At 45.1% G+C, this 22,359-nt stretch overlaps 1 protein-coding gene across 1 annotated transcript; it reads left to right on the top strand.

Moving 5' to 3' along the window:
- The first annotated feature begins 24 nt into the window (after positions 1 to 24).
- CHCHD4 (coiled-coil-helix-coiled-coil-helix domain containing 4) lies at positions 25 to 12,932 on the top strand. The gene is made up of 3 exons (XM_019747126.3): positions 25 to 236; positions 8,667 to 8,765; positions 11,838 to 12,932. Exons 1-3 carry the CDS (start codon positions 215 to 217, stop codon positions 12,137 to 12,139), a joined length of 423 nt encoding a protein of 140 aa, XP_019602685.1. The 5' UTR covers positions 25 to 214; the 3' UTR covers positions 12,140 to 12,932.
- Positions 12,933 to 22,359: the final 9,427 nt, after the last annotated feature.

Here is a 22,359-nt window from a genome sequence, read left to right as displayed (position 1 = left end):
GCCGGGCAGCGCGCGGCCTGCTGGGAAATGTAGTTTCCGGCTGAGAAGATCGGGCTGGGGCTGGAAAGTCACGGAGGCAGGCGCGCGGCGGGCAGGCCTGGAGGGGGCGGGTCCGCACGGGCCTCAGAGCTTCCCGCCCTACCTGAGGAGAGGTCACGGCGTGTAGCGGCCTCCGCCGCCGCTACTGTGCAGAGTCAGAGGTTGGGCTGCAGCCATGGCCTACTGCCGGCAGGAAGGTAAGGAGTGTGAGCTGCCTTGGAGACCGGCCTACGAGGGCCTGCAGGGGACACGCGCGGTCTCTACTGCCCCCGCAGGCCTCGGCGCCCCGCGACCTCACTGCCGGCATGGGCGACCTGAGGTGGTCCCGGGTACTCTGGGGAATTTGGAGCGGGCTGGGCGGTGAGGGTGCCACCCCGGTTCTGCAGGTGAGAAAACTGACACTGGGAGGAATGAGGCTGTGCCAAGGTCACGGTGAGACTCGAACCCGGGCCTCCTAGGGACCAAGCTCGTGGGCGATTTCATCATCTAAACCCGAGCTGGTAAAAGGAGTGCTAAGCACGTTTCATCTGGCTCTCAATTGGGAAATTATTGTCATTAATTATTACTGTCGCTCTTAAACACATACCACGTGTTTCCACTTGCACGCGCCTTTTAAATGTTTTGAAAAGTTACCACTCGGGTTAGGTGTTGTGCGAGGGTGGTAGAAGTACCAACAGCAGGAATATTTAGTGAGCCCCAACTGCATATCAGGCACTCCTCAAGGAGCTTTTTATATGACTTTTCTCATTGATCTCGCAGTGACCTTTATAAATCAGGCTCTGGTAAGACACAAGTGACTTGGCTAAAGCCACGCGGTGGGGAAGTAGGAGCTGGGGTTTGAGTCCCCGCAGTCAGATTCCAGAACTGCACTGTCCAATGTGGTGCCTAGTGGATTTCTGGAAGCCCTCTGCTGGAAAGACACCCCATCCCCCACCCGCACCCCCCAAAAAGTTAGACTCAGTTCAGAGTTCTCCAGGCCCACTAACTGGCTCGACATTTGTCCCTGAGCCTCTACCAAACCCCTCCAGGCCTCAGTTTCCAATCTTGTAAAATGAGAAGTTAAAAGAAGTTGGCCTTCAGGGTGGCGGGTTAGCTCAGTTAGAGCGTGGTGCTAATAACACCCAGGTTGCCGGTTGGACCTGTGCATGGGCCACTGTGAGCTGTGCCCTCCTTAAAAAAAAAAAAAAAGTTTTTTTCTCTTCATTCATTCAGCAGGTATTCATGAAGAACCTTCTCTGTGTCAGGTGATGGGGATGGTGGACACCTGAGAAGCTACAGAGCGAGTTGGAACTCACCCAGAAATTCTTTGGTGAATAGTCCATCTCCCTTAGTTTAATTCTGGGAAGGGAATCTGAAACCCAGAAAAGATGACCTACCCAAGATCATACATCAAGTTAGGGAAACATCTCTGTGTAAAATGCTAAGCCTTTTTCCCCACCCCACCTGGCTTTTAGAATTCCTCCTCCGTTCTTGGGTTATAAAGCTGTAATACTCACTGATATTGCTAGTGAGTATTATTTCTATTTATCCTTAATTGTGCCATGAACAAAAGTTCTCTGCCCTCACCACTTTATTAGAAAATAGGTGTGTTTTTAATTTTCTTTCTCTGAGTCTCTAATTTACTTCATCATTTAAGAAGTAATTTTGAGCCGTTCTGGTATAATGAGGCTGTGCAGATAAATAAGAACCCTCCTTGCCCTCGAGAATTTCTAGGAGTCACAGGTTCTCTGGGAAGGAGAGGCAGGTTCCATCGTCTACCAAAGCGTGGCTTATCTTTTCCTGGGTCAAAGATCTTTTTCTTAGTTTAGGGATAAGAACTGAAAGCACTCAGACCTTCACTAGTTTTTATCTTATCCGTACCACAGCCCCCTAAATCCCCAACTTTTTCTTTTTCCGTCCACCAATTTTTTATGCTTCTCTTGGGACTTAGGAAAATGATCCCAAACTCCTTGCCGTATAAGGGCTTGTATGATCCAGTCCTGCCTGATCTAGCTCCAGCCTGATCTCTGATCTCTCAGTCATTGCTCAGCCACACTGGCCTTTTGGCTGTTCCCTTTGTCAGCAGAAGCCTTCAGCTCTTGCCATAGCTGGCTTCTCATCCGTTAAGATTCAGCTCAGATGTCACCTAGCAGAGGTCTTCCCTGACCCTCTGTCTTTCACACACTGAATTTTCTGAAATTACCTTATTTATTTTTGTCATCTTATTTCCTGACTGTCTTCTCCCATGAAGCTAAGAGCATTAGATGTGCCATATACCCAGCATCTAGCACACGGCCTGGTGTACAAGTGGGCACTCAGATCTTTATTGAGTGAACGTATACACGTGCCTGCCCTCTGTTCTGAGTGTATCACTTGCCTGTGCAAATTTACTTCAGGGGTCCACCCACCACCCAACCTTCAGTTTAAAGGCCTTAGCTTTCTTTCATTCAAGGCATTCCACAGCGCGGACTCAGGCTTGGCCCCTGGGTTTGGGCTCCCCAGCCTTTTTCTGTCGGCACCCCACTGTTCCTCACTTTAGGTTCCTCCTTTTCTGACTGAGCCTGCCCTCTCCTGTTCAGCTAACGAAACATTTACTGAGCATCTATGATGTGCCGTCCGCTGGGCATATAACTGAGCGCAGGTGACACAATCTGCCCTCATGGCATGCTGGAAGAGATGGGCACGCCTTCTGCGTGTAATGATCCCATGCGTGTTCATGTTCCCCTTTCAGGAGAAGATGAGACCACCCATCTAAGGGTGTTCTCTAACCTACTCAGTGGTGGTAACCATTCTGTCTTCCCGCCCTCTGTGTCATTTCCTAAGGCAGAGTTCAGTTTTTCAACAAGTGTTGGTTACCGACCATGTTGTGGGGACTGTTCTAGGTTCTGGGGATACTGCAATGAAAGGAATAAGCAAATCCTTGTCCCGAAGGAGCTGACATTTCAGTGGGGGAGATGGGGAGTAAACAAATATATAATATGTTAGCTGAGGAAAGTGCTTTGGAGAAATATAAAGCAAAGGGAGATGCGGAGTGGTCAAGGAAGCTGGCATCTAAGTAGGTGGTACGAAGTCAGGGAGAGGGTGGCTATGAAGGTGCCTGAGGGAGAGAACTCCTGGGGGAGAGGACAGCCTATGCAAAGGCCCAGCGGTCGGTGTGTGCTCAGCCTGTTCAAGTAAAGGAAAGATGCTGGAATGGAGGGAGCGAGTGGTGGGAGATGGAGTCATGAAGGTGAGGGATGCAGATCTTTCTAGATGTGTTAGAAGCTAGAGCCAACCATATTTGATGGTGGAGGTGTGAGAAAAAGACCAGGGTCAAAGATGGCTATACAGAAAGTAAAACTACAGAATTGGGGGTGTCTTGGTATCCAGCTATACAATCAGTCGTCCTGTGCTCTGCCCCACCCTGAATCTTGCTTTCAGAGTCACCCCTGGGCCCTTGGATTCCCAGTCGTGGGCTGGGGATTAATTTTCTTCCATTTGGCTTCCCGTGCTTGTGCCCTTTGGCCTCAGCGGTCTCCATTCTTCTGTCAGAGAGCACTCTTCTGTCAGCGTTTCCTCTTCTAAAACTTGTTTGACATCTCTAGCCTCTGACTGTCTCTTTTCCTGGCCATTTTATCCTTGTCATTTGATGTCATTTAAAAAATGACTGTCTTTTGAGCGGGATCCAGGTGAGAGCAGAAACTCATTTCATTTTCTTTGTTGACCATGATAGGTAGGCTGAGCTGGTGAAGAAACTGGCTTCTGACACTAAGAAGGTGCCTGATTACCCCAGTAGTTGGTGTCCTTAGGACTAGTTCTTTCTTTCACAGTTAGTTCTGTAAGGAGTAAATAAGCATTATCCTTGTATTCACTTTTAAACATTCCAGAAAACAAAGGCCTGGAAATAAATATATATATAAATATATATATATTTTCTTTCTTACTATAAATCACAATATCACATCTGTCCATCTAGTGTAACAGTTCTCTAAGGGGGATGTCCTGGAAGGTGCCTGAGAGGACTCAGCCCCGTAGGAAGGACCTGGAACATTCTCGGCTAGGCCTGTGATTCCCACATCTGACTTTGTGTCCCAGTTACCTATGAAGCCAGTGAGCAATGTGGACATGCCAGAGAGCTTGATTTAACTTTTGTTGAGTGAGTCCTGGCTTATTTGCCTCACAAATCCCCTGGGTGCCCAGCCGGGTTTGGACCCCTTGCCTTCTGGGCCTCACCATTGCTCTGGGCCTAGCTGAGATCTTGGTAAACAAAATTGTCAGAGCTGAACTGAGAAATTTGCTGTCAGCTTATTCTGCTTAGCATTCAGCGGGTTTTTTTTGTTTTTAATAATTTTTTTTATTTATTTTTTATTGGGGAAGGGGAACAGGACTTTATTGGGGAACCGTGTGTACTTCCAGGCCTTTTTTCCAAGTAAGTTGTTGTCCTTTCAGTCTTAGTTGTGGAGGATGCAGCTCAGCCCCAGGTCCAGTTGCCGTTACTAGTTGCAGGGGGTGCAGCCCACCATCCCTTGCGGGACTCAAGGAGTTGAACCAGCAACCTTGTGGTTGAGAGTCCACGCTCCAACTAACAACTGAGCCATCCGGGAGGCAGCTCAGCTCAAGGTGCCATGTTCTGTCTTAGTTGCAGGGGGCAGAGCCCACCATCCCTTGCGGGACTCAAGGAATTGAACTGACAACCTTGTGGTTGAGAGCCCACTGGCCCATGTGGGAATCAAACCGGCAGCCTTCGGAGTTAGGAACACTGACCTCCAACCACTTGAGCCACCGGGCCAGCCCCAGCATTCAGCGTTTTTGCAGGTTGCTTTCCAGTGTTTTGAAAACTGGCCAGAGTTACCAAGGTTATTAGGTACTTGCATGTGCCCTGGCGGCCTAGCCCAAATCTTTTCCCATGCTGCAGGGGAAAAGCAGTCTTCTCTGAGATCAAATGTGAGGTGTTGAGGCAGAGACCAGCTCTGGGAGTGGAAACCTCAGGTGGGCTGGAAGTCCAGTCCCTGCGCATGCTGAGGGTCACCTGTCGTTATGTTACCGTGTGTGGAAAGGGTGTGAAGCAACAAGGTGCCTTCCCTCTGTCCCCTCAAATGTCTTTTTCACTGGAGGTGTCACTCTGGTTTCTGCTGTCACCCTCGTGTTTTTCCCCAAGCCTCTTCTTTAAATATTCCAGCCCAAGTGTGGGCCCAAACTTTTCCCCCTTGTTTTCCTTAGCATACCTGTGACTGAATTATCTTAAATATAAAGGGGGAAGAAAGTGTGAAATAATAAGAGAAAATGCCAGCAGCTATCAGAGTGCCACATTTCTGCAGGCCTGGCCTCTACTCCCACAGTAGCTAACTCACTCTAGGCCACTGACTAAACCCTGTCCATGGGCACATTTGGATGGAACCGGGAGAAGTCCACTGTCCACTTAAATGCCAGGCACCTCCCACCCCTTCCAGATGACAGTCCCATTATTCCAGATCTCCTGGGTCAGAATGGGTAGTTAGCAGGGCTGTAGAATTTGTCTTGCCCTTCACCAGGTAGGTCCAGTAGCTTAGAAGAAATCTCCTGTTTGTTCACTCAGCAAACATTCATTCACTTGATTGTAAGCTCCTTGGGTTAGAGATTGCTTAGTATTTACTGTACAGAACATTTATTCCTGCCCAAAGCACACAGAGGTGCTTTGGGCTAAGGACCTGGTGTCAAGCTGTCATTAGTAACCTTACCTGTGTATGTTGCGGGGGGCAAGCTGGGTGTGTGCAAAGGACCTCCACAGTGTGGCCTTTGGAGACACAGATCTGGGTTCAAATTCTATCCCTGTGTGGGCAAGTCACTTCCCAGAGCCTCAGGCTCCCCACCTTAAAGCGGGGCTCCCGCTGTCTTTGGTGAGGGTAGTGATGAGATGGCAGGAGGTAGCTGACGCGCAGGACCCAGAGAGGGCCTGGCCCTTCCAGGGGAAACTGATGACCCCGTAGCATGCGGGGTGCTGAGGAGAAGGTACCCCCTGCCCACAGTGGGAATAGCGGACTGAGGCCTGCGGTGTGGTTGGCTCATGGCCACAGGTTTTAGGAAGGTGAGGTCAAGTGCTGACAGTTATGAGGTACCGGGGAGAGAGTCCAGGAAGGAGTCTGATAGGTGAGGTGCCTGCCTTTCCATTTCCAGCTGTTTGATTTTGAGTGACCACTCTGGGCCTTGCTTTTCTGCTGTGTAAATGAGGGTGATAAAACTGTATAGGGTCACTGTAACGTTAGGTGAAATGAGTCGTGGAATGCAGCCGTCCAGGTTCATTCCCTGTAACGTGCTGACCAGCCTCCCAGGAGAGAAGCTCCTCCTGTAAAATGCATTTGGCTGCCACTGGTTTGCTTCCCTGCAGGCTCAGGGTCCTCTGGAGTGAGGCCGTGGGACTGGGGCTCTGGCCCTGCCTCAGGTGTCTCGCTGGTGCTGGGCCTCGGAAGGCCTCTCTCTGTCCTGACCCTGCTGCCCAGCTCTTATGTTTGGGTTGGGTGATTGTTCTACAAACTAACAAGCTGCAGCTGGTCACAGGAGTTCCTAACATCAGCACTTCTGTGCCACAGTCCCTCCGCTCCCAGGCCCACTTGTGAGAAGTAGCCCCCAGTCCTCATGTGCGATGGGGGACTGCCACAGCGCCCCCCACATGATCCCTTCCTTCTAGCCACGATTAGGGGGCCCAGAGGCCCAGAGGGAGGTTTGACCTTGGACACTCTCAGACCACCTGCCTTTCAGAGGCAGGCGACGGGTGTTTTCCCACATGGCACCGTGGACAGACCACAGTGGCCACGTCAGCTGAGTGTCAGACTTCTTATGCAGTTTTGAACCCTGTGGATAAACCGTTAGGCAGCTAGAACAAAGTTGTCTTTTTTTTAATTCAATTTTATTTAAATAAAACAATTTCTCCTACCCCCACCTCTGGCAACCACCAATCTGTTCTCTGTGTGAGCTTGTTTTTTTGTTTTGTAAAAAAAAATTTTTTTAGATATCACATATAAGACAGAACATATGGTATTTGTCTTTCTCTTCCTTTTTTCATTTACATATGCCCTCAAAAGTGCAGCCATATTGTTGCAAGTGGCAAGATTTCGTTTTTATGGCTGAATAATATTCCATTGTACATACACCATAATTTCTTTATTCATTCATCCATCAACAGACTCTTAGGTTGTTTCTATATCTTAGCTATTGCAAATAATGCAATAAATATAGGGGTGCATACATTTTGGTGAGTTAGTGTTTTCGATTTTCATGGATGAATACCCAAAAGTGGAATTGCTGGATCATATGGTAATTCTATTTTTAATGTTTTGAAGAACCTCCATACTGTTTTCCATAATGACAGAGGGTGAGCTTGAAGATAGCACCAGCCCTCTGAGGTCCCCAAAAAGGATTAGTCAGTCTCTAAATGTGTGTTTAATTAGGGCTGCAGTGCCGATGATTAGCTAATAGGCTTCCTTCACAGAAAGACCCAGCTCCTGGGTCTGTTGCCTCTTGCTGTGCTCTGGGGGTGATAGCTATTTAGGAACTCTTGGTTGCAGTCCTGTGGGACCCACAAACGTATGTACCACTAGCCACTAGAGCCAGGTGATGTAGAGGTGTCCCCTAATAGCAGTTGCAAAAATCAGGCTGCTAGACAGGGTCTGAGCTTTTCTCTCGATGACACCGATTATGACCATCCTGTGGGACCAGGGACACAAGATCTTCTGGCCTCCAAAGCCAGGTGATCAAGAGGCACCCCCGAGGTGGCAGCCGCAGAAATTGGGGCACTAGAAACGTGTAAAAGCTCTGTTTTGAGAGAGACTGGTGCTCTGGACCACAGCAAAGGCAGGACACAAAGATGGTGTCCCCCAGTCTCCGTCCCAGGGGGTTCCAGCGGCTGGTAGATGTGTGTGTCCAATTAGAGGCCTCAGGCCATCACTTTAATATAAGCAGGTGAACCTCCTGCACTGTAAGTCTGGGCATGATCGGCTGCCGCTGAGCTGGGCCTCCGGTCAGGGTCTTGAAGAACGGCTTCTCAGATCTCCTAAGTTAGATGTTTTGGGGGCTAATCTCAAGTGTACGTCTTAAAAGTTGGAATGCCCAATGTGGGGTTCTGTCCCTTCGTTCCGCAAGGAGAAGCTCTGGCTTTTGGGTTCCGTCCCGGTTGTGCGTCGCCGTGCCGAAGGTGGGATTTATGGCCAGATTATGTGCCAGCCTCCTACGCTACCCTGGGGTTTTCTTATTTCCCCAATATGCAGTTGTCACTCAGCCGGCCTTTAGGTTTTGTAAAGAGGAACTTGTTCCATATGTAGCTATAGACTCAGTGTCCACGGGAGGACGTGAGTTCAGGCTCTTCCCACGTCACCATCTTGAACCTCTTTTTTTTACGCCTTTTTTTCTGTCCCTCATGATGGCCCCCTCATCATGGGACAGCAGCTTGTGGAGTCAGGTCGGGGGTGCTCAGCAGCAGGCATTCCGGGCAAATCTGGCCTCGTAAGTCGTTGTCGTTCTGCTAAACTGTCACACAGCGTCAGTGACTCCGCCCAGGGATGGCAGTTTGATGGTCACCTCACTTTGGGGTTTCATATGGGACAGTCTTCAAACTTGGTTCGTGTGACTGTTTTGGGTTTAGGGCTGATTCACTGCTCTTAAGTGAAAGGATTCTTCCTCTGCCCTCCAAACACTAGGGAAGGATCGAATCATATTTGTGACCAAAGAAGACCATGAAACTCCAAGCAACGCGGAGCTGGTGGCTGATGACCCCAATGATCCATATGAGGAGCATGGTGAGTGACGTGGGGCCTGCTAGGGACCCACAGATGGGGGCAAAGTTCACTGTTCACAATTCCTGCCCCATTTTGTCCTGGCCGAGGCTGGGTTTTCTGGTATGCATCTCAGCCACGGGCCCTCTCCCGGGACAGTGAGTTTGTCTCCCTCAGAGGTGCAAGGGGCTGTGTGGGAGCCTCGTTCGTGTGCTTCCCTGGCCATTGGGCTAGAACTAAGAATTTCTCCCTGCTGGAGTCTTCGGCCTCCTTTTCTTCTAAGTTTTCGCACTGGCTTAAACTGATGGTTGGATGCTTCCCAATGGTTATGTTTCAGGGCAGAGTGTCAGTGGATTCCCAAAGTTCTGAGTAGGTTAAGCTGACAGGGATCCTCCCGCTCAGTCAAGTTCCCAAACTAAATTCTGCCACATCTGCAGACTATAAGCCAGCAGGTCTGTATGAATCACACACCTTGTGTGAGGTGATGAAATCACTGCTCCCTCCTTGTAGCTACTCCAGCATGCCCCTTGCAGGATAGGCTCGCTTGAGAGAGAGGAAAGTGTTCTAGCAGCAAGATTCAGCTCGCCTAGGCAGGGCTGTTGCACACAACTCGTTAATGGTCACTTGGGCCTAGGGCATCACGCCAAAGGCTCTGGACTGTTGGACTCACCAGAACTTACCAGGCTGTCTAAGGCGGGTATGCATGTGCAATGTTCATAAATAGTCCACGTATCATAAACAGTGCTCATTCACCGATCGAAAGCCGTTCCTGACATCCCTGATGATAACAAACCTAGTGCTGATTACTGATAAATATACTTGAAAGAACTTGTAGGAGCCACTTGTTAAGTATGGGCTGCTGGTTGGAATTTTTCAAATGCTAAGTAAAGTGTGTATTCTTAGGTAGGACCCTTCACTTGCTACCCTTAGTGCTCCTAGGGATTAGAGGAAGCTAAACACACGTGCCTAGCACCCTTTTGGGAATAGTGGGAAGTGCAGACATTACACAAAGAGTTAGATGTCTGAGAATGACAGCTACAGGAGTAATCTTGAATCAGCGCTCTTATCAAGAAAAGTAAATCACATGTAAATTCTAGTACTTTGCCTATCTTTAGATCCATATTAAGTACATTTCATTAATTGTTTGAGACTCGGGCCTGCAGGACAGACACATGAGGCCTTGTTTTGTCTGCTTCGTAGTGTTTTTATAAAAACTGAATGTGTCTGCCTTGAGACTGCATGTTCCCCTCCAGTTCCTGCCAATCTTTATGGTCCCTCTTGTTTTTTCTCCTACCTTCTTCTGTCATTTACAGTATACCTGCTTGGAAACCCTGTAGTATTTGCCTTTGCAACCCCTTCTAGTGAATAATTGTGTGAAAAAGCATATGAAACAGAGAACTCTGGGACCCAGGTTCTGAGCTCTCAATTGCAAAATTCCTAGTTTTCAAACATGCTCCATCTGGGCTTAATGTAACTTGCCAAAGCTCCGGTCTGTGTGGTTTTACATTGTGTGCCTGAAGTGCAAATTGCCACTATAGTTTTCTCAGTGAAGAACTACTTCATTCTAGCTCACCGTCCCCTGAGCAATCATGAAGCAATGATCCTGCACAGCTGGATTATTATATTTAAATGTTAGTATCATATCATCTGTTGTTTCTTTTGGAAACTGGTTGTGCATGTGTGTTAGCAGTTTTGAGCCTCCAGGGGGCAGCATTGGTACAGGCTTCCAGCACTGAGGTGGCCCTCGGGCAGCTGGGAGAGGTCGTGAGACGAGGGGCAAAGAGCCTGGGCTCAGGGAATCCTAAGGACCCTGGTGATCGTCCTGACTTGGACCCCACTGAACCCCAGAAACCTCACGTGTAAACTGGGGTTAGTAGTACTCACTGCAGAAGGTAGCCAAAAGGATTACGTGATTTACTATGTACAGCTTAATACATGAGAACCTGCACTGCTGATACCGGTGGTGCTAGTGGTGAGCTTCCTGCCAGTTTCCTTTGCCATCTCCACTGTTAGCCTGTTTTACTAGCAAGGAACTGCAACGTTAGATTTGTTGATCACTGAAGCTTCCTAAGCTAGAATTAAGAGATGAGGTTCTGCCGAGGCCGAGGGCTCTGGACGCTAGCTCAGAGCGTCAGACCTGGGTACTTCTACGGAGTGAGGAGTAACGTGTGTTTTCATTGGGCACTTAAGAGTCTTTCTTAAAGAGTGTTCTCAGTCTCTGTAGTCAACTCATGTAAGAGACTTCTGTATGAGTCATATTTCTGTCCATGTCTGTCACAAAGCTGAAAATGAGCCATTGTCTTGAAAGCATTTTAGAAAACCAGGAAATACTATTTAGATGTGGACAAGGTTCAAAGATAAGAAAAGGTGTAAAATTCAAAAGTTAAGGGCCTATATAATATTGAAAATGAAAATCCATCTGAAAACCTAACTGCTCCCCAACACATAGGTACAATGTAACAGTGTGATTAGTATGGTCAGTATCCCTCTAATTTCTCATTTTTACAAGAATGGAAGCACACCACTCTGGTATGCCACCAGCCTTTTCCCTGTATGTCTTGGCCATCTTTCCAGTCAATGCAGAAGGCTCAACCTCCTCGTCTTTACCTGTCCTCACACTTTTGAGCTTCTGAGAGTGGCTGCAGAGCGAGAGGGTTTGGAGGAGTGGGGGAGGCGCAGAGATTGGAAGGTGGAGAGCAGTACCTCAGCTTCTTAAATTGTTTGGGCTTTAAAAAGATACTCCTTAACCATTCAAGTGAAGGCTTCTGCTTTGGACTAAATGGATTCCAGTATGTATTATAGTTCTGGGAGCACAGCCACAGCCATAGCACGGGGAGGTGGCTTAGACCTAGATCAGTGTTGCACGTGGAGAAAGTTGCCGATGGTGGTTTCTCTTCACCTGAGCCAGGAATGCTGGATTTGCACCGGACATTCGAACCTGACCTAAGAGGTAGGTCCACAGACGAGTGCCTGCCAGACAACAGTTGATACTGTTCTCCACCTCCTGAATGGCTCGTGAGGACTGGATTTGGTTTTGCTTTTCCTGAAACCTAGAGAATAGTCTCTCACTTTTCCTTGCCCATCTTCCTGTTCCAGGATTGATCTTGCCAAGTGGAGACATTAACTGGAACTGCCCGTGCCTTGGGGGAATGGCCAGTGGCCCCTGTGGGGAACAGTTCAAGTCAGCCTTTTCCTGCTTTCACTACAGCACAGCGGATGTGAAGGGCTCAGACTGTGTAGACCAGTTCCGGGCCATGCAGGAATGCATGCAGAAGTACCCGGACCTCTATCCTCAAGATGAGGAGGAAGAGGAGGAGGAGGGGAAGACAGCAGAACGTGTGGAGGAGACAGCGCCCACTGACGCCGCCACAACCAAAGAAGAGAAGGGGTCAAGCTAATGAAGGCACGCGGCACTGGGCTCCCGGCCTTCCACCTCAGAGTGATATGAACCTTTTGCAAAATGCCTTTCCATCACTCTAAGAAAGCGTCTTTCCCTCTATTGTTCTGTGCACTGTAATGTACAAAATAACTTATTTTGATGATCAGGGTCTTGGCCCCTTGACATATACACTGAAAAAAATGAGGTGGTATGTGTGTGTGTCTCATGAATCTATCAGCGAATGTAGCTGCCGCTTTTGAATTCTCTTCTCAGATCACCCTGAATTTTGCTACCTTGAAATACTGTGCTGAATAGTCTCAGCAACCAAAAATCAGTATCTAGGAGTGGATGAGCTGATTTATTCTGATTCATTTTAGTAGATTTTGTATCCGTTTGGAAAGGGAAATAGAAACAAAAATATCTTCCTTTCAAAATGCAAGAGGCCAGATGGTCAGATACTTATTTCTCATAAAGCATCTTGACCTTGAATATATGAGGAGACACTGTACTTCATTTCTGATACATTTTGGTTTCCATTTTTACACTGTGCTCCAGGTTTGCTTTTGGGGAAGTGGAGCTTTGCACCCTCTAACTCACAATCCCTTTCTAAATGAAGAGAAAGTCTGGTTTTTGCTGTTCCTGTTATTCCGAAAGCCCTACTTTGGGGCCTGTATTTACATTGGCTCTGTCTCAGCCTGTTCAGATGCTATGTACTTGAGAGGTGGGGACCTAATTGTTACCAAAGTAGCAGCCAAGAGAGGAACTGGTGTGAATTAAGTGGTTATTAAAAGGAAAACATGGTTTTTACCTGATTTTGAATGTGTCCTTTCTTTTGACTAATTAAAAATGGGTTGTTTTTTTTCCAAGTCAAGTTGTTGTCCTTTCAATCTTAGTTGTGGAGGGTGCTGTTCAGCTTCAAGTTGACGTTGTGGAGGGCGCAGCTCAGCTCCAGGTCCAGTTGCCATTGCTAGTTGCAGGGGCTGCGCCAGCCCACCATCCCTTGTGGAAGTCGAACCGGCAACCTTGTGGTTGAGAGGACGCGCTCCAACCAACTGAGCCATCTGGGAGCTCAGCGGCAGCTCAGTGCAAGGTGCCATATTCAATCTTAGTTGCAGGGGGCGCTGCCCACCATCCCTTGTGGGACTGGAGGAATCGAACTGGCAACCTTGTGGTTGAGAGCCCACTAGCCCATGTGGGAATTGAACCAGCAGCCTTCGGAATTAGGAGCATGGAGTTCCAACCGCCTGAGCCACCAGGCCGGCCCTAAAAATGTCTTTGATGTAAGGAAATATAAACTGTGTTTCCCCGAAAATAAGACCTAGCCGGACCATCAGCCTAATGTGTCTTTTGGAGCAAAAAGTGATATGAGACCTGGTCTTATATAAGGTCCAGTCTTATAGTAAAATAAGACCAGGTCTTATATTAATTTTTTGCTCCAAAAGACGCATTAGAGCTGATGGTCCGGCTAGGTCTTATTTTCAGGGAAACACGAAATTATGAAAAGTTCAATTGAAATTCCTCTTTGAAGGTCCTGGTAAACTACCAGTTTGAGTGTTAAAATTTTCTATGTTGAGTTCATATCAAACTTTTTGTCTGTGAGCAGATGCCTTCAGATAGACATCTCAGTTAATCCGTGAGGCAGGATGGCTGTTCCATTCAAAGACAACGAACTGAAGCCTTTGCAGGTTAAGTAACTTGTCCAAGGTAACTGCTAAACAGAGTTCAGGCTGTGGTGTGGTAATGCCTCATTTGTCCCAGGGTATCTATTGCGGTGTCAAAAAGTACCTTAAAACGTAGCAGCTTGAAACAAACATTTATTATCTCCCAGTTTCTGTTGGTCAGGACTCTGGCTATGGTTTACCTGGGTCCTCTCGCTCAGTCACTCACACCGTGAGTGAGGTGTTGGCCAGGATTGCAATCGTCTCAAAACTCGACAGGCTGTCCGACGTCAATCAGGTGGTTTGAGGCAGGATTCAGTCCCTTGTGGTTTGTTGGACTGAGGGACTCAGTTCCTCACTGGCTATTGATCAGTGTCCTCCCTTGGTTCCTGGTCACGTGGGCCTCTCTTTACGAGAGAGGTGGCTTCCATCAGAGCAAACAAGGGAGCAAGAAGGAAGCCAAAACCTTTTTGTAAATTCATCTTAAGTGACATTCTCTCACTTGACCATACTCTGTTAGCAGTGAGTCCCAGCCCCCACTCAAGAGAAAGGACACAAGTGCATGCAAAGCAGGGGGCTGCCTACCCCCCGGAGAACAAGGCAGCAGCAAGTTAAAGCTTGAAAGCACAGTTAGATGTAAGGAGCTGTAGTTCTGAGGTGTTAGGGAGGTGGAGACCTGTGGTATCTATAACCAGAACTTTTTTAAAACTTAAGAGCCAAGAACCTGGAGCTGCCCACGTTTGGAAGCGACGACAGCCCTGTGAAGGGCTCTCATGACTTCTTTTAGCCTCATATAGAGCCTTGCACATTTAACGAACATACTTTTTCAGTGAAAATTTTGATCACCGCCAAGATGTTAGTGATTTGTGAATATATTATGGATCTCATTGATTTGATGTATTCAGGAAACCTCTACAGGTCCAAGTCCTAGGGACACAGGAAAATGAGCCACGTATGGTATCTGCCTGCACAAAGTCAGCATTTATTAGGAAGTAGAAGGATGGATGCGTATTGCATGGTGGCACTGGATTTTCGAGGTAGATTGTTTTCTTCTAGCCATGGTAACTCTTACAGCAGAGACTCTCAGGCTATCTGTCCAAGTCCATTTGGTTAGACAAAAGATTCCATCTTTTTCTGCGTTTCAGTGGAAAAACAACTTGGTGATGAGAAAGTGCCACTGCATAAGCAATCGAGAGTAGGCAGAGATGATGCTTGAGAATCAGGTTTGAATAATTCTTTTTTTTTAATTGAGGTATAATTGACATACAACATTATATTCATTTCAGTTGTACAACATAATGATTAGATATTTGTGTATATTGCAAAATGATCACCACAATAAGTCTAATTAATATTCATCACCATACATAGTTACAGAATTTTTTTTCTTGTAAGATCTACTCTCAGTAACTTTCAAACATGTAATATAGTAATGTTAACTATAGTCCCTGTGCTGTGCATTATTACATCCAATTGGAAATTTGTGCCTTTTGACCTTCAATCCATTTTGCCCACCTCCCATTGCCTACACTGACGACTACCAACCTGTTCTCTGTGTCTATGAGCTTGGTTTTTGGATTTTTTGTTTGTTTGATGTTTAGATTCCACATATAAATGAGATCATATGGTATTTGTCTTTGTCTTATTTCACTTAGCAGAACGCCCTCAAGGTTCATCCATGTTGTGGCAAATGGCAAGATTCCATTCTTTTTTATGGATGTATAGTATTCCATCATTCATATATATATATATACACACACACACACACACACACACACAGAGGATGTCAAAAAAATGTATATACATTTTAAGAAAGAAAAAAATATTAAAATTGTAATACTATATACTGATAGCAAAAGATGAATACAAGTCATGTGTATATTTTGGGGGCACCTCTGGTGTGTACTGCCATGTTCATTGCAGCATCATTTACAATAGTCAAGATTTAGAAACAACCTAAGTGTCTACTGATAGATGAGTGGATAAAGAAAATGTGATATATATATATATATATATATATATATATATATATATATAATATAAATATAAATATATATGTATTATATATTATGTATATAAAATATTCAGCCATAACAAGTGAAATCTTGCCATTTGCAGCAATATGGATGAACCATGAGAGTATTATGCTATGTGAAATAAGTCAGACACAGAAAGACAAATACCAGATGATCTCACTTATATGTGAAATCTAAACAAAACAAAAACAAGCTCATAGATACAGAGAACAGTTTGCTGGTTGCCAGATGCAGGGGGTGAAAGGTGGGAGAAATGGATGGAGTCAAAGGGAACAACATCCAGTTATAAAATGATTAAGTTACGGGGATGTATGTATATATACATATGTCAAAATTCATCAAATTGCATGCTTTAAATATGTGCAGTTCATGGTTTATCAGTTATACCTCAACAAAGCTGTTTTTTTAGAAAAGATGTTTTTTCCCAGTAAAGAACAAAACAGGCAGAAATAAATCAAGTACAAGTATATATTTTTAAAATGGAACACTTAGAAATATGAAAAGATAATTGAAAGGAAAAATTCCTCAAAAGTTTGAGATCAAGTTTAAACCGGACACATCACCAGTGGCCAATGATTTAATTAATCGTGCCTATATAATGGAACCTCCATAAAATCCCCCAGACAATGGGGTTTGGGGAGTGTCTGGGTTGGTGAACACATCCATCTGTCCAGCTCTAAAGGACCGAAGCTTATGCACTCGGGACTTCCAGACCTTGCCCCATGCACCTCTTCATCTGGCTGTACATTTGTATCATTTATAATAATAAAATATCATTTGTAGTAAACCAGTAATAGTAAAAAAATTTTAAAAGTTTAAACTGTTCGCAATTGAAGAAAATGAATTTAAAGATAGTACTTTACCAGAATGCAGTACATCATATACAGAGATTTAAAAAGAAACAAAACTGTTAGATATTGAAACTGTTGAGCAATTTCCAAATAAGTCTAATATGGACCTTAAAGAAAATAGAGAAAGAAACAAGAGGGAGAAATATCCAGAGACAATTACTGAGCATTGCCCGGAAAGGAAGAAAGGCTTTGTCCTCAGGTAGAAGTTGCACACAAGTGGAGAAGCTACAGATAAAGAGAAAGAAAAAAAAAAAAGTATATATTTACCAGGGAAACAAATATACTTTTCTAAAAATGAATAACTGTGTCATTTTGTCACAGTAAAAGTGACAGTGTATCTCCCACCAGCAAAAAAGATGACAGCAAATAAATTGCATACCTTCAAAATGCAGAGGGAAGCTCCCAATAGAATCTATTAATATTTACAATTAAACTATTAGGGATGAAAAAGCACAAGAATATTTGCAAATATATCAATAGTAGGAAATCTTATGACTTATAGAGCCTAGTTGAAATTTTTAAAAAAATTCTAAAGGACATTTTTTCAACAAGAAGAAAAATTCGTTTAGTCGGAAACAGTTTCTTAGCTTACGAGTAAGTGTGTAAAACTTCTTGGCTGTGGTTTAGAGTTGGCTCTTCAATGGCTGTGCGGTTTGTCATGTGGTCCTGCAGTTCCATGCCATCCTATGGGACTAGGTGTGTGGGGACCTGAGCACATGTTGATCTTGCCTGAATCCATTTGGGCTCGTTGCATCCTTACCGGTTGACTGGAGGTGTGACAAGACAACCTTACAGCTGCATAAGTGATCCCTGTGGCCTGTGAGCTGCCGTGCTGCCGCTTAGGGACTGCTTGACTGCTTGACAGTGGGTAATGGAAAATGACAAAGGTTGTTGTAAATATAATCATGTAGTGATGAAATCTGTAGCTATGATTCTAAGCACCAGGGATTTGAGTGCAGATGACCGTCATTGGAGCTGGGGCAGCTGTAGAGTGGGACGCAGGGGTATTGGATCAAGCATGGGCTGTATTTTTTTGGCAGATGCTCTATTCCAATTGATAATAAAAAATTTTTAAGATTTTTTTTAATTGGTGAAGGACTTTATTGGGGAACAGTGTGTACTTCCAGGACTTTTTTCCAAGTCAAGTTGTTGTCCTTTCAATCTTAGTTGTGGAGGGTGCTGTTCAGCTTCAAGTTGTTATCCTTTCAGACTTAGTTGTGGAGGGCGCAGCTCAGCTCCAGGTCCAGTTCCCGTTGCAGGGGGCGCTGCCCACCGTCCCTTGCAGGACTCGAGGAATCGAACCAGCAACCCCGTGGTTGAGAGCCCACTGGCCCATGTGGGAATCGAACCGGCAGCCTTCGGAGTTAGGAGCACGGAGCTCCAACTGCGTGAGCCACTGGGCCGGCCCGATAATCCAGTTTTTTTAGGGTTTGCATTATACAGCAGGGTTAACCATGACCTTTACCATCTCGCCCCAGTGCTATGTCCATTCTCCTCTCTATCATAATGAAGTCTGGATGAACTTCTCCATCTTTATATGCCCCGATCATCATAGTAGTTCAAGACACCTTGCTAATGGGATCTGGTGAGCAAGCATTAGGATAGTATTCTAGAGGTCTTATGAAGACAATTAAGAGTGGCAGATAATGGGGGATGAAAACCTGTAAAAGTTCGGTGACATTGTCAAAAATGGTTGGAGTTTTCTAAGAGTTCAAGATTCTGGAACACGTACTACGATATTCATTTGAAAGTGAGACGTAAGTTGCTGCATTTTGTACTGCCCACAGCAAAGAAAGAGACATAATCTTGGTGGGCCTCTTAGGATTTTGGAGACAACATATTTCACGTTGGGACATGCAGTGCCATCCATTACTATGTAATCCATAGGCTGCCAGTTTGGAATGGGACTCAGGGCAAGAAAGGTCTCTGCAACAGGAGCAGGTTGCACCAGCAAACTGAGTTATATTAGAGGTGTTTGTGGCAGACAGATTGCTGTAGGATTCCACTGGCAAATCATATAGTAGAAGCATAGTGCTGAACGTAGGGCACGAGCCTTTCTTTGCTGTCCCCTATTCTTCATTTTAAAAATTAGTCCTAAAAAGAAAAAAAAAAATTAGTCCTGCTTCCCGTGAACACTGCAAGTGACTAAATACCTGGTCATGGGACAGCAAGTGACCTGAACTTCTTATCATGGGCAGGTATGATGAGATTCACTGAACCACACAATTGCATGTGAAAGAAATACAAGTTGATTTGGCGTATACAAGTTTGAGCCCATGCCATTTTGAAAAGGCACAAGTAAACTTCATGGGCTGGGAGCTCAGAAAAATCATAATTCTTTCTTCTGCTGTACCTTCTCTTCCTCAGTTCATACCTGCAGTCTTATGGGGAGTTCCTTATGACCCACTAACAGTAAAGAAAAAAATCCAGGGCCTGATTTATAGATAGCTTTTCACAGTTTGCCAGCAACAGCTGGAAGTGGTCAGTTGTAGTACTAGTGTCACACAGGGGTGACCTCTGAAATAAAGTGATGAAAAGAAATACTCCCAGGGCCGGCCCGGTGGCTCAGGCGGTTAGAGCTCAATGCTCCTATCTCCAAAGGCTGCCGGTTCGATTCCCACATGGGCCAGTGGGCTCTCAGCCACGAGGTTGCCGGTTCAACTCCTCGAGTCCCGCAACGGATGGTGGTCTCCGCCCCCTGCAACTAAGATTGAATACGGCACCTTGAGCTGAGCTGCCGCTGAGCTCCCGGATGGCTCAGTTGGTTGGAGTGTGTCCTCTCAACCACAGGTTGCTGGTTCGACTCCCACAAGGGATGATGGGCTGTGCCCCCTGCAACTAGCAACGGCAACTGGACCTGGAGCTGAGCTGCGCCCTCCACAACTAAGACTGAAAGGACAACAACTTGAAGCTGAACGGCACCCTCCACAACTAAGATTGAAAGGACAACAACTTGACTTGGAAAAAAGTCCTGGAAGTGCACACTGTTCCCCAATAAAGTCCTGTTCCCCTTCCCCAATAAAATCTTTAAAAAAGAAAAAAGAAATACTCCCAGTGGATGGAACTTGTGTGGTACATCTGGTTGGACACTGTGTAGAAGAAGACTAGGCTGAGGTATAGATCTACAGTGATTCATGGGCAGTAGCTAATAGTTTGCCTTTGCTGATCAAAGCCTTGGGAAAAGCACACTTGGAAAATTGGTGACTGGGGGCTCTTGGGGGAGATATGAGGATTAACCTCACAGAGTAGGCTGAATATAAAGATAGTCATCACCACACCACTACCCCCAGAGGTGCCAGAATCGGAGGGAATTCTCCTAATCAGCAGACATATGACCTGTCTTGTGACAGTCACTCAGCTTCTTTCTCTGCCTCTTTCATATTCGTTGTGACAATGCACAAAATGGCCATGGCAGCAGGGATGAAGGCTCTGTGTGGAGTGAATGTCGTGACATTCCGCTCATAAGCCTGATTTGGCTGCCACCTCTTCTGTGTGTCCAGCCTCCAACACAGAAGTTGATGCTGAGTTTTTGGTCTGGAAATATTCCGTGGTGACAGGTTGAATATATTGACCTCCCCTATCATGGGGGGAAGGTGATGCTTTATTCACTGGGGTAGACGTATTCTGGGTATGGATTTGATTTCCCTGCCCACGGCTTTTCTGCTAGCACAACCATGTGTGAACTTCCAAAACCCTGGGGGTTTGAGATGTTGGCATACACATACCATATTGCATATTCAATATATGGAGCTGCTTACCTCAAAGCCAGAGTGCATAGATCTGAGAACCAAGTGAAAAAGATGGACCCCTCTCACGATTACGTTTAATAATCCAGTTGAAGATGTTTTGTTTCCTGTTATTGAAAACTTGGGCTTCATGGATTTGGAGATCTTAATGTCTCCATATTGGCTTTGGAATCAGGCTTCAGACAAAGGCAGGACCAACTCCTATACCCTCATAAGAAGTACATCTGGCTAAGAGGAAATATTCTTTTTCAGAACATAACTCGAAGTTCGTTTCCCTGATCGACTCTTGATAGGTTCACGTGGTTATCTATGAATCAGTCAATGTAGATGAGATAAACTTCCTGGCTTTGTCCTATTTACATGTCCTCCTCTTGAATTCAATGGTGGAGTCAGCTCCACAGAATTATATGGAGTCAGCGGGGTGGGGAGGGTGGTTTTTCAGTGAGGAATTGAGATACCTCTCACCTACAGGTATCTACTATGCTCTCTGACTCACTTTTAATTTCTATAAAATGGCGTAGCCTATGGTTTCCTCTTCAAATCATCTATGTCTATCTACATGAGGTGCATTTTTTCTGGGATGTCCAAAACCACACTCTGCACTCCCACACATGTCTCTAACCTCATAATCCATCACTCAAAATTCCTATGGTACCCTTGACATACTGTTCTTTAAATGCTGCATCTGTATTTCATGGCACTCACTACATATATATAGATATAGATATATGTATATATATGTATGTATGTATATGTATGTATGTATGTATATGTATGTATATGCATATATATATATATGTAAATAGGGTCAGTTTTCTGGGTTTTTTTTAACTTTCATTTATTTAAGTGTGTTTTTCCAGGACCCATCAGCTCCAAGTCAAGTAGTTGTTTCAATCAGTGGTGGAGGGCGCAGCTCACTGGCCCATGTGGGGATCAAACCGGCAACCTTGTTATAAAGAGCACTGTGCTCTAACCAACTGAGCCAACCAGCCATCCCGCATTCACCATATTTATCTTTTATGTTTACCTGTGTGAATTTTTAATCAAAGTATGGCTCCTTTATTAGACTATAAGTATTATAAAAGCAGTTGTTCACATATTTATCTTGGTTCTACAGGTGTATGCATATATTCAAACCTATCAAATTGTATATGTTAAATATGTGCAATTTTTGGTATATCACTTACACCTCAATAAAGCTATTAAAAAAACAAAAATGAAAAGAAATTTAACCTTGAAAGCCTTACTCAGTACCTGGCACATATTAAAGGCTTACGAATATTTTTGGATACAGACATCCATAAATGAAAAAAATATGCAAGGCTGAAAGACCTAAAATGACATGATTTCGAATGAGTAGAGAAATAGGGAAGAAATACAGGGAAATAAGTGAATTATCAGGTTCTGCCGACTACAGGAGCACAGGTTAAGGCAGTCCAGAGAAATAAGCCAGTCAGGTAGCTTGGCTCAGAGCTTCTTGGACATGGGCAGGTTGATGACAACTAACAGCAGCTCTTGGATTGTCACAGGAAAACCGGAAAATTAGAAAATTCCTTCCTTGCCTTTCTGACTTCATGAAGTAACTAGTCCAAGGTCATACTGTAAATGGATAAGATTATTATGTGGGGTAATGAGAAATGGTGTTCATGCCTTTGAGAAATGGGAATTTTGGGTATTTGGGGAAATAGTAATCCTTTGTCAATTATATATCCTACCGATATCTTCTCCTAACTTGCAACTTATTTTTTTATACTGTTTATGATATCTTTTTCCAAACTTTAATCTTTATATTATTGAAAATCTGCAATGTATACGAAAACAGAAAGTAGTATAATATCAAAAAGAAATAAAACCCTATCTCGACACTAAACCTAGCACTAAAACCTAACCCTTACCTAACCCTAACACCAAACCTAATCCTAACCCTAATTCTAACCATATAATTAAC

This window comes from Rhinolophus sinicus, chromosome 5, assembly GCF_057876585.1.
Source record: "Rhinolophus sinicus isolate RSI-liver-muscle chromosome 5, RSI-T2T, whole genome shotgun sequence".
Taxonomy (NCBI): domain Eukaryota; kingdom Metazoa; phylum Chordata; class Mammalia; order Chiroptera; family Rhinolophidae; genus Rhinolophus; species Rhinolophus sinicus.
Note: the sequence above shows the minus strand (reverse complement) of the source record. Positions and strands in the feature narration are given on the sequence as shown.